The following is a 12,620-nucleotide window of genomic DNA, read 5'->3' on the forward strand; positions in this document are numbered from 1 at the left end:
ATCATTGTTATTTTCCAGTGGAAAATGTATTTTATGATGGTTTCAGTCCCAGCGGCCTCCAACTTTGGCCTGGTTGATTACTAGGCCTGTACAATGGTAAGAGAAACCCTGGATCTGTTCCTAATTCAGGGTTTTGCTTCTTTTGATGTTCACCTGTCACACAGAGTTTGTCATATGAGCTTGTTTTGCATCCAGTGTTGTTAGAGACCACTGACTTTTAGTGTTTATTTTCTTAGTGGACCAGCATCTCTGCGATCCTGCTGAGGTTTAAATTTACATTTAAACACCGATGTGAAGAGTCAGTATTGAGGACCCTAGTGGCAGTAGATTAGTGGATGCCCACGTATCACCTGGCTGTGGTAGATAGATGGTTACTTTTGAGAGGTGGTGATGGATCATTTTCCTGCCTGGGTGGTTACCATCTAGAACATGAGGCGGTTCTGTGGTACGGTGGGTGTGATGATGTGCAGAACCAGTGCATGTTCCCAGATTTGTATTTTGTTCAGATTTGGAGCTAAGATGTTTACATCACATCAGTAAAGACAGCACTGTTAATTATGTACAGAACAAGAAAAAGAGAAAGAGTGAGGTTAAATGATAGTTTGAGTTGATCAGCATAATACCAACATTTACAGCAAGTCATATGTATGTTACCACATTTGCAGTGCTATGTTCTTCATGTTTTTCAAAAGACAATATTTTCCCCGTGCCTATTGTTTGTGTTATTAGCAGATTCAATCAAATAATAACCAAATGATTTTTATTAAAGTGAGTTTAAAAATTTGGCGAGTTGGGTGTAGAAAGTGTTATTTTAATTGATTTTTTAAAGTGGTATATATAGTTCAAGAAAAGTCCAGTGCAGCAGTGAGCTCTGTAATAAAATTAACCATTCTGCAGGCGACTCAAATGATTCATTTATAGCAAGTCTGCATTAAAGTACAGAGAGCTTGTTGGTTGGAAAGTTTAAAAAAATGAGTCCTCATCAAGTGAGATGGGTTTTAAGAACACGTCGTTACTCTTGGAAGCAGTATGACGGTTTATGAATTGATTGTAATTATGTTTTGTCTTTTATTCTGTCCCATCAGAATGAAGTGTCTTTGTTGCGAAATGAGGTGGCTCATTTGAAGCAGCTACTGCTGGCACACAAAGACTGTCCTGTGACCACCCTACAGAAGAAGAATGCTTACTTAGGTAAATGCTGCAAACATTTTAGTCTGTGTTTCTCACCTGGTGAACTTTGTCACTCAGCTATTGTGGACAGAATTTTAAACTACATTTCTGAAGCATACTAGCACTCTCACTTTCGCTGATGGTGACTCCAGCTAACAGCCAAACAGTAACCTGAGAAATGACACAAAAAACATGACTCACGGTCTACAATACATGAACTTTCTAGCTAATGTCTTCATTGTATCAGCAAGCTTAGACATGTCTTTAATTGTACCTTGCCTTGCTAAACTAGCAACTTACAGTGCTGCTTACTTTTCTACTGGTTGGGAAAGCACACTGTTGTCACTTTGCAAGCTAGTTAATTAGCTTGTACGTCGTAGCACACTGAACATCTTAAATACATTTGTGTATATGTCAAGATTGCTCACCTCAGATGCCAAATGTGTTATGTTTTTGTGTGGTAAAGTTCTGTCTGTACTTGGGTTGAAAGCTCATTGTCTTTTATGGCTTCTGCCTGAACTCAGCTTCTAGATACAGTTTGTACATTGAGTTTTATATGGTCACCATGTCTGTCAATGCCATCTACAGTTTCATATTCCCTAGGTCAAAACCAGTGATGCCGGTAACGCCTTACTTAGGGCCCCTTCACACACTGAAAAAAGTGAAACACAGTGCACTTCATTCAAAGTACTTATTTACATTGGTCTAATGCAAAATTGTGGTTTCCAGTTTAAATCTGCTGGAATCACTTTACAAAATCATAAATATACATTGTGAGAAACTAAAAAAATTAGCTGTAACAAATTACATCAATTTTTCAAAGTTGATCCAAAGTAGCATTTTTTTTTTAGTGCACATAACATGAAAGATGCAGAAACCGGAAGAAAATACGCGAGCGAAGAATGAAATGGAGAACCACGAAACATTCCACCAGCCGTCGGGAGGAACACACGATCGCAAAGGGGTGCATGATACACCGGCTACAGTTTGTGCATGCTCGTGCATGCAAACTACAATCACTGGACACTGATAGAGTATATATTGGTGTATAATTAATGAAAATCACTGGGTTGATATAAATAATGAATAAAAGGGGACCAATACAGAACCCTGCATTGTTAAATAACCCTTGCTAAATAAAAAATAAATGCCGCTTGTGGGATTCGAACCTGCAATTTACAAAAGCTCTGATTAACAGATGTAAACTTTACCACTGCATTACAATATTTTTTAAAAAGAGAGAAATTTGAGATGTATAGAAGAGGAGGTTTTCGTCGTTAATTGCAGCGTAAAAAGCACCGTAATAACTGACCAAACAGCGTTTTTACTTAGTATTTCTGCTGATACGTGACTGAAAGTGGTGTATTTGTCGCACTGTTGGCTTGTCCTGCAGCGCGCCGCTCACAGGACACGCATGTCCTGTCAGACAGACGTGACATTCAGATCACCTGCTGCATGTCCACATGAACTGACGGCCCGTTTCAGCTGGGACACCCTGTCAGTATGTGCGCTGTGCGCACTCTCCAGCCTGTCGCAAAAGCGATATATGTTTATATGTAGTTCCACATGAGGACAGCATGCACACACGCACACGTCATGGTGGACTGTTGTATGGTCCTGTCTGTCAAAACATGGTATGTGTTCTGCAGCTGTGACATCCAGGACAAGAGATGTCAACAGCTGCTGCTGTTGGCAGCCAGCCACGCCACCTGTCCATTCAGCGCACAGACCAAGGTGTGACTCATTGATCAGATGAGAGGTGCCTTGCCTGTGGGCGGAGCAAGGGGGGCGCACAAACCACATGCACACCACGTGTTGGGGGGAGCGGGGGCGTGCGAAACCCACTAACACTTGTTGTGGGGGTAGCCGACTAGGGCTGCAGCTATCGATTATTTTACTAATCCAGTAGTCTATTGATTATGCTACAGATTAAACGAGTAATCTGATGAAAAGTAATTTTGCGTTTTTAAACAACATCAATGGTCCAGGGCTCTCCCTAAGCAATGCCACAATGTTGCTGCGCCACCATTCAGATTGTCAAATTTAGTGTATCCCTTTCTGTTTCCTGTGTAATTATTTATCTTTTCACATCTTTACAAGTTCTGGATCTTTCCCGGTGTCAGGATCTCAGCACCCCCCTGACACCGGACTGTAAGTGCAGGTGGTCAGTGTAATCTTCAGTCAGTCAGGCTGCATGTGAACATGAGCACAGCCTGTGAAAAACTGAGTTCTGGGAGGGGTGCTAAGATTTACCCAGACTGACTCCAAATATGACAAAATGAAGTACTTTTATTTATTTTGGAAATACGCTCCATTCTCAAAACAGTGCATGAAGTGCTCTCTCTCCCTCCCTCCATCTGTCACGCTGTCTCTTTAGAATGCTGAAACAATAAACAAGGGATGTTTAAGTGTGTTTGTGAGTACTGGCAAATTTTTTTTTTTGGGGGGGGGGGGGGGGGGCACATACAAGGGACTCTGAACTTTAAGATCTGATGTTACGAGCCCTGATGAGGCAGAAGTGCATCCCGCTGTACGTCTGCAAAGGCGAATGCCATTTGTTTTCCATGTACAGTTTTGAGAGTGGAGCGCATTTCCAAAAGTTAATAAAAGTACTTCATTTTGTCATATTTGGAGTCAGTTTTGCAGATGATAAGCTCTTTCTCTTAAAAGGCTTTATTTTACTCTGTGTGTTGCATTGGAAAGCTGTACCTTTTGGTGCTGCAGCTTATGTGCATGCTCTAGTATTCTTCTGTTTTTTTTTTCTGGGGACATTGCAGTGCTACACACAGGCCTGGCATATGTACTTTAACATTAAATGGAGCTTCGTGGCAAAGAATTTGCCTCGAACATTTTCGTAATGGAATTATTTGAGTTACTCGACTATTCGTAAATTTCATAGCCAGCTCGAAAGTGATCGTCGGCTCACTATTTTTGTGCTAACAACGCGAATCGCATTACATTTTCTAAGTGCTCCGTGAGCAGTATTGGATGTTCGTGTGTGCCACCTGGAATTTGGCAGACACCTGCCGTGAGAGGGATCGAATGGACTCTCGCAGGACACTCTCTCTGTCTTTCTGCCGCTTGTGTGTGCGAATGGTTGTAGCGACAGGTGTACGTGGTGTTAGAGGCGGCTCAGATTTTTCACGAATGGCATGCAATTCCTCCTTCATGCGCTAGTTGGCTTCAATCATGTTATGTGTAAAGGGGCCCTGAGTAATGCGTTACTGTAATCTGACTGCTTTTTTCACTAACAAGTAATCTAATGCATTAATATTTCCAAATCAGTAATCAGATTAAAGTTACTTCTCCAAGTCACTCTGCCTTACTATAATTTTTGTATTGTGGGCTGATAGCAGCATTAAAACTCCTGTGGGCAACGGGAGGTCGGGTTCGGTTGAACTGTCCACTTCACCCACTTTCAGCGAGCTGTGAACTTTTCATCTGCTGTCTAGTGCAGTAGCTCCGAGTTGAGCAGTTGTCATCTCTCAAAGTGCAGTAACAGCTGCACACCTGCGCTAAGCTTTACAAAGACATTTTTACGCTTTTTTTTGTCTTAAAACGCTGAGCCGCTCTGTGAGTGTCCTCGCTAAAAACAGCTGACCCGCAACGCTTTAACAACAAATACTAACGCTTTTCTTTCAACCTAAATGCACCTAAAGTGTCTTTTTGAGGATGACATGACATAAAAAAATGCTTATCACATATTACAACAAAAATTTGCGCTATACTCATAACCCAGCCCTCATGAGATACAAGAAAAAATAGGGCTGATAAATCATACACAGGGTTCTAGCTAGGATAAAATTTTAGCGTAGTGGTAATGTCGAGGGAGCGAAGCCACCGAGTCGAGGGAGCATAGCGAGCGGGGGGGGTTAGCCAGTACATGGACCTCAGTGAGGCAGTCGGAGTCCGTGGACATTTTTAAGTCAAGACTTAAAACCTATTTTTAATTCTCTTTCTTATGAGTAGTTTGTAGTTTTTATTTTATGTTTTATTCTTTTACTTCTGTTTCTGATTAGGTATTGAATTTTTTTTATTTTATTTATTTATTTTAATTTTTTATGTTGAACTGTTCTGTGTGATGCACCTTGAGATGGTCTTTGTTGTAATTTGGCACTTTATAAGCTGATTAAATTGAAATTGAACAACATTTTATTGAGTCTTAAAGTAATAAATATGAAATTGGTTACTGGATCCTTAAACTCTGGACATAATAAAACTCTACATGGTGGATCCTTGATCTCTGGACATAAACAGAAATAAAATCTGTTAGTTTTTGTCAAAAGCATTTCCTTTCAGACATTATTATTGGCATGAATGTCTTTCCATACCTATTGTCAGGCATGGCACAAACCAAGCAGGACACAAATGCAAAACGCTCACAAACAGATTGGTGTAAGAAAAAGGTTTAATTACAAGCTGGGATTTGGTACACAGGAGGTCCAGTAGCGACGGCAAAGGTACAGACAGACGTGAGGCTGAGGCTTGGTCCAAAAAAACAGGCTGTGGTCAAAAAACACAGCGTGGAGGTAATCAGAGGCAAAGACAAGTACAAGGTCGAGGGCAAAACAAGGTCAGATACCAGCAGGCTGAATACAAGGCAAGGACGTGAGTGCTGGAAAGTGAAATCATTCAAAAATTGAGCAAGGGACTGTGAGACTGTGAGGGCTTAAATAACTGGTGATGTAATTAGTGGAACAAGACACGGGTGTCAGGGAAGGTTCTGGAAGGAAGCGTGACCAGGGAAGACAAAGGTAAGTGCGAGAGAGTGAAGGCAGGAAAACACAGTGGAGTGATGAAAGTAACAAAGGCACTTGAGCAAGTGCAAGAGCGGGAGTGAGTGAAATACAAAGCAGACAGAAACAAAGTGTTAGACAAAAACACAATGGCTGGTGCAGTGATATGGAGTGGGAACATATTTGGGTGGGCGTGAAAGAAACATGGAACAACGAGCAGAGCTAACAGAATCATATATAAACCAGACCTGACAGAACTAAGAAGATGGAGTAAACAAAGAAATCAATTATCTTAAAACTATAACCGGAGTGAGATGGATCAAAACATAAACGTGAATGCAATAAACAATGGTGAGATGACAGCATAAACTAAGACTAAATAATGAACAGAATGACAACAGCCAGTGACTATAAGATAGAAATAAAAAGACTTAACAGATAAATAATAAATGGAACATAATCAGAGATAAATAATGACCAATACCTGTGACAAAAGCAAAATACCAAAAATGTGTTAAACCGAACTGTAGACCAAAGCATAAATGAACAGAAACAAACTAGGACTGAAGTGACTAAGTGAACATGATTGACAAATACCAGGATAACAGAAACAAAACCAATGATAACATAAGCATGACAACCTGACATGAACATGAAACAAGACCAGACATAACCTAAGTGGGACTATACATGACTAAAAGACAAAAGGCTCAGAACATGAAAGAGGAAAAAACAAGTCCAGAATCAGAACAGCTGGCCCAAACGGGCCAGATCATGACACCTATGAGCTGATCTCTTGCAGCTGTGCTGCACGTCAGGTTCATAAAGAATGCAGGACGTCTCATTTTGGGAGGGAAAAAAACCTTTTAGTCGATTGTAGTTTATTGTCTGTATTGCAACGTTTGTAAGCGGTGTCATTTTATTCAAAGCGGCAATTCATTTTGAAGTTATTAATTCCAGCCAGACTCTGTCTCAAGCTGAGAGCCACGCAGCGTTTGGAGCTGTGCCAACGGAACAGAGGACGATTCTCGTTTCTTGACTGCAACAAGACAAGAGTCCCACTTAATGACTTTAATACACACAAAAGTGACTCATGATATTTTAATGGCTTTGAGAGGGGTTAAGAAGCAGACTTGGCGTTTCTGAAGAGCAGCGAATCAAAGAGCCACGAGCCATTGAATCGAAGCATTGTTTCATTGATTCACGCTTCAAACTGGAGTTGCGCTGCAGAAACGGTTGATTACAGACCCGTTATGCTGTATTGAAAATAAGCGTAATGGTCCAAAATTATAGCGTAACGGGCTGTAACGCAGGTTTGCGCTAGATAGAACCCTGATACACTTTTCCTATCTATTTTACTGCCCTGGAAACTGTGGCAATAAAATCAGGGTGATACAAGTCTTAAAACAGGACGATACAAAAACAGACATTGAAAATACATGGCTTTGTATCGCTCGCTTTTCACGCTTTTCATCCAGTCAGGAGACCCCATTTCTCGGCACCACCATTGACACACCCTGATCAAGGTGAGAGAGTTTTAGCCTCCCTAGCAGGGAGAATTCTACAGTAATATGTGATAAGTATCTTATTACATGACTGTTTATGTATCACCCTCTGCATACAGGGGGTGATACATAAACAGACATGTGATAAGGTATGCTGATAAAACTGCCATGATTTTATTCTGAAATGGTGGGACTGACTGCATGGCTCCAAATGCTTTTGTGGCTCTCTGCAATTAAAGTTGGAAAGATAGGTTCTGGAATTAATAACGTCAAAGCGAATTGCTGTTTTAAGTCAAATGACACCTCTTTCCAAATGTTGTAATATAGACAACAAACCACAAACGACCAAAACCGTTTTTTTTTTTTTTATCCAAAAATGAGAAGTCCTCTGTTCTTTATGAATTACATTGATCTGTAAGACGAAGCTCAGAGACCATCAACAAATTACCAAATGTAGTCCATTTAACTTCTTTGTTAAAAACTCAGTAATGTCATATTTTTGGTTTGTAGTTCCACCAAACTCACATCACACATCAGTGAGCTCCTCCTGGTTGTACTACAGCACTTAGTGTTGTATGGCTGGGGGGGCCTGGCTGCCTTTTTGTTTCTGTCTTTTGTTTTTCCTTCCAGGTGGCTTGCATTTGGGACTGAGTGGCTGTATAGCTGAGTTTATCAGGACCTCACCCTGATCACCTGAGGCTGATCACCTGCGGCTCGTCAGGACTCACAGCTGTGGTGCATCTACATGGATTGGAACATGGTGGCATTTAAGACTGGAGTACACAGTGTGTATTTTGCCAGAGACTCGACCTTGTGACCAGATCGTCGTCTCGGGAGCCATCTCATCATCAGTGGATGCAGAGAACGTCCAGGTTTGATGCATGGTCTGTGAAAGAGGAGAGGGTGAGGTCTCACGCTCGTCAGCACACTTCCTGAGACTCGGTTTGTCGCGGCCACCTGGGGGGTGTCGGCGGGGTCCTTGGGTCCGAACCAGTTCTGGCTCCGGACCGTTAGCGCTGCTGGGAGTGCACCGCAATCCACCACGCCAGACCGCGCACTTTTATATTTTTCACAGCACTGTTATGTTCATTAAACTCTGTTATCCTTTGTACCGTGCTCTACTTATTTTATACTGGGTCCTTCAAACGCTGGTCGGTTCTCCGGGCTGCGTCCGACACATAACACTTAGGTTGGAAAAAAGATAGTATTATATCATTTCAGGGATTTTTTATTGTAATAAATTTGAATAAAATCTCAGTGACTTTTATTTTAACTTGTAGTGCAACCAAAGTCACATGACACATCAGTGATTACCCTCTGCTTGTACTACAGATGGGAAAAATAAACTTTTTTATAATTTCTTTATTTTTTTTATTCCAATAACTTTAAATAAAATCTCTAAGTTTTTATTGATTGGAGTGCAACCAAACTCACATCACACATCAATGAACTCCCTCTGTGGGGGAAACAAAGGGTTTTGGTCAGTTGTAGTTTGTAGTTCTAGCAGTTTATTGTTCTCCAGAATGCACTAGAGTGCATCATTTAGGGTCTATTTTTTCATCCAAAGCATCCAATTTCTGCCTAAAACAATGCCTGGCAATAGGAGGTAGAGGCTAGGATACGTAATGACGCAACAACAAAACGCTTCTTTGGCTAGACTCTCTCATGCCAATGTCTCGGTTTTTCATTCAGTAGGTAGTGAATGTGGTTAAGGCTAAGAATGAAAAATGTTTATCAGTTTAATTGTAAAATGTTTAATTGTCACTTTGTGTTGTGTAGCTGCAGAAGAGAACATGAAAGACATCTCAGAGCCCACAGGTTCTCCTGCCCCGGTGATCCAGCACAGCTCTCTAGCACCCAGCCCCACAACAGGGCAGAATGGCTTGAGCTCACGGGCAGCTGCAGAGGCCATGGCGATGTCAGTGTTGGCTGGAATGGGCCAGCAGCAGAGGGCAGAGAGTGGACCCTCTCACATTATCATGGCTGCACAGTCTCAGTCTGCTGCTAGATGATGAGCGATGTCACCACAGCCCAGACTTGGCTCACATGTTATCCAGGAGTAAAACAAAGAGCAGCGGACGTCCCCTTCCCACAGTGCAACTGCAAAATCCCATCTCCTCCTCTTCCCAGTACTCCTCTGCTCTCTCTGGCCCTCCTGTGGAGTCATCATGCTGTGGCCTGGAGCTCAGCAGCAAGCAGCCTTCTGGGAATGGACTAAGATTTTCTTTTGAGAGAGCTTCCTGTTCACTTTGCCATAGACTACAGGGGCTGGACTCCAACTTCTCTCCCCTCGTTACTGTGCCTCCCAACTTGTCCCTTCTCACCCTCAATCAAAAGCCCCTTCAGCGGGCTGTAATGCTGCATAGCTCAGAGTGTGCTGCTGTGGTGAACTTCCCTTTTGGACGAGTACTACACACGTGCACAGTTTCAAACACACAGGTGTCACTTAAACTTTCTTGATCAAACCAGAACACCAGAGGGAGCTTCTCATTTTTTTTTCTACAGGGATTAACACCTTGTGCTCCTCAACGTTTTTAAACATACATCCCACACGTCGTCACAGGTTGTGACTCCAAAGATGCAATAGTTGTCTAGACTGCAGTGACTCAGATTTTCATATCTCAGATGTTCACCCTAACTCTTTATAAAGAAGAGCACCACGCTCGTAGCGTGCAAACCTCTGCCAACACTAGTTCCAATTCCATAAATTTTTACCTTGGAAAAATTTTCACGGTTAAAGTCCTGTTAGAAGTGGCTTTTCATAAGGTAAATTACATGTGATCAAATGTCAGGAGTATGTATTTAGTTCATGCACTTGAATCTAGGTTTTTTGTGGTGTTGTCAGGTTTTGTTTTGTTTTTTTGTTGTTTTTTTCTCAACTTTTTGGTTAACTGAATACTTTTTCAGATAATTTCACAGAACATGGTTATCTCTGCTATGTACAATTGGTCTTTGCTTTTTGGCACTTGGTTCCGACTGATAACTGGAAGATAGACAACCAGGCATGAAATTGGAATCCAGTTTTGGTGGTGTAGGTAAATTCATTATATAAAAATGAGCATGATTGAAGCACTTTTGATTGAGATGTAATGCAAAAATGTACACCAAATGGCCTTTTCAATATTAAATTCAAAGTCCACAAATCCACAATCCGGATCACATCCAGATCAAACTTTGTCATGTGGTAGTGAGTGTAAGTCTGCACTCACTTTAAATATGAGAGTGATTGGGGCATGTTTCATTAAGGTATAATGTAAAAAACACATTAAATGGCGGTTTCAGTGTTATCCTGCGTTCACACCGGGCGAGACGCGAGCGACTGCAGCCACAGGTTGCCGTGTAATTCCTATGTAAGGACGCGTTTTGGCGCCAAACCGTCCAGCATGACGTGATGGACGCAAGTGACGCGACGCGAGTGAAGTGATTTTGAGCGTTTTGCGCGTTTGTGGCGCGATATTGCATCATGTCGTGTTGACCTCCTCCTCAAGTTAAAAAATCTGAACTTTTTCGTCTCGTCGCGCCGCGATGACCAATCAGGGACTGAATATGTAGTGACGTGGAGATGTCTGGAGTTTGACTGAAGATGTGAACATGTCCTCTATCTGGTAGCAGCCTGTGAGCAGGACTTATGTCTCTTTTGTCCTTTATTTCACAATCATGACAGAGTTTTTGGAGCGAACAGCAGCACCACAGCAGGGGGAACGGAGTTTCTTTTTATTTTTATTTTACGTGCGCGCGCGAATCGTCTGTAGAGAATATTTTATTAACTACACAGATGTATAATAAAACAAATGGTGACTGGTTTCTAAACACAATTATGACAGTTTTTGGAGTGAGCAGCAGCCCTGCTTGCAGCAGCGGGGAGCGGAGTTTTTTCCTTTTTTTTTTTACGTGCGCGCGAGCGAATCGTCTGTAGAGAATATTTTATTAATTAACTACACAGATGTATAATAAAACAAATGGTGACTGGTTTCTAAACACAATTATGACAGTTTTTTGGGGGAAGAGCCAGCTGCAGCAAGCAGCGGAGTTTCTTTTTTTTTTAATTGTTTACATGTGCGCGCGTGAATGGGACAGTTGGTCCTCAAACTGGGTCCCGCAGAGGTGGAAGGACCGCTGAAAGCGGCCGTCACCCAGACACAGCTCCTGCAGCAAATAATGATACTCTCTGTATTGGGAGCTTTCCACAGCAACTCGCTCTGTGTGATCAAGGTCCGTCATGTTAGCTTGACTGACAACCGGAGCCGGCGAGCGGAATGGAAGCTCCTCCGATTTGATGACGCACCGGGGCAAATGTTTGCAGCGAAAGTCCACCCAAGCAGAGCGACACACCGGACGAAGGAGGCGCGTCCGTCGCCTGGCGACCCACGCGAATTTGTAGCATCTGATCGCGCCCGGTGTGAACGCGGCATTAAATTTAAATGGCCACAAAATATGTAATCTGGTTCAGATCCGCATCAGACTTTGTCAGTTGATATAAGATGCCATCCTACATAACACTCTCAGACATCAAAGAAATGTGATCTTTTTTGACAGAGTTATGAATTTTTGAAATTTCATTCAATGTTAAAGCCCCCCGTCACACATAGCAAGAATGTGCCGGAAGCATGGCCGATACGGCAAATATTGCCATAATCTGACGCAGTCAGGAGGAAAAGAGGCGTGGTCTGTAGTGTGGACATTATTATACGTGGCATGTGCAGGTCATACTGGCAGGCATACCGTGCCAGATCTATCTTGAGGTTCCCTTGTATGCGTTCACATCATTTCGGATCACGTTTTTCCGCCATCGGAATATGTAAATTGTGGATAGATGGTCCTCCGATAACACATGGACTGCCATAGGTGTCCCATCTCAACTGCACCCAGAGAGTTTTGAACATGTACATTACACTCTGGGATGCCGGCCGGTTTTAAACCAACTGTGTCGACTTCCACAGATGGCTGTCAGAATGTTTTGGAACTGAAATCCGACACCTTTCGGATGTGCGCCAATTCATACATCCGATGCCACTCTGCGTGATTCCGCCTATGTGTGACGGGGGTATAAAGGATAGGGGGTTTTCCAATTTTCCAAGATTTTTCCTGATTTTGACCTATGACCTTGAAAATGTAATCACTTTTTGCCTGTCAAAATATGAATCCTCTAAAAAATTTCATAATGAGGCTGTTCACAAACAGACAAACAAATGGGTGAAAACTGCATTTC

General features: G+C 42.2%; 1 protein-coding gene across 3 annotated transcripts in view; it reads left to right on the plus strand.

Annotated features, from left to right (window-relative positions):
* atf7a (activating transcription factor 7a) overlaps window positions 1–9,919 on the plus strand; it is a 71,559-nt gene extending 61,640 nt beyond the window's left edge. For all 3 annotated transcript variants that reach the window (XM_034172317.1, XM_034172319.1, XM_034172318.1), the window contains 2 exons: window positions 1,086–1,191; window positions 9,191–9,919. In XM_034172317.1, the coding sequence (XP_034028208.1) occupies window positions 1,086–1,191; window positions 9,191–9,423 (339 nt within the window). In that variant the 3' untranslated portion in view covers window positions 9,424–9,919. The remainder of the gene's footprint in view (window positions 1–1,085; window positions 1,192–9,190) is intronic.
* Window positions 9,920–12,620: the final 2,701 nt, after the last annotated feature.

Source organism: Thalassophryne amazonica, chromosome 6 (assembly GCF_902500255.1).
Source record: "Thalassophryne amazonica chromosome 6, fThaAma1.1, whole genome shotgun sequence".
In the NCBI taxonomy this organism is placed as follows: domain Eukaryota; kingdom Metazoa; phylum Chordata; class Actinopteri; order Batrachoidiformes; family Batrachoididae; genus Thalassophryne; species Thalassophryne amazonica.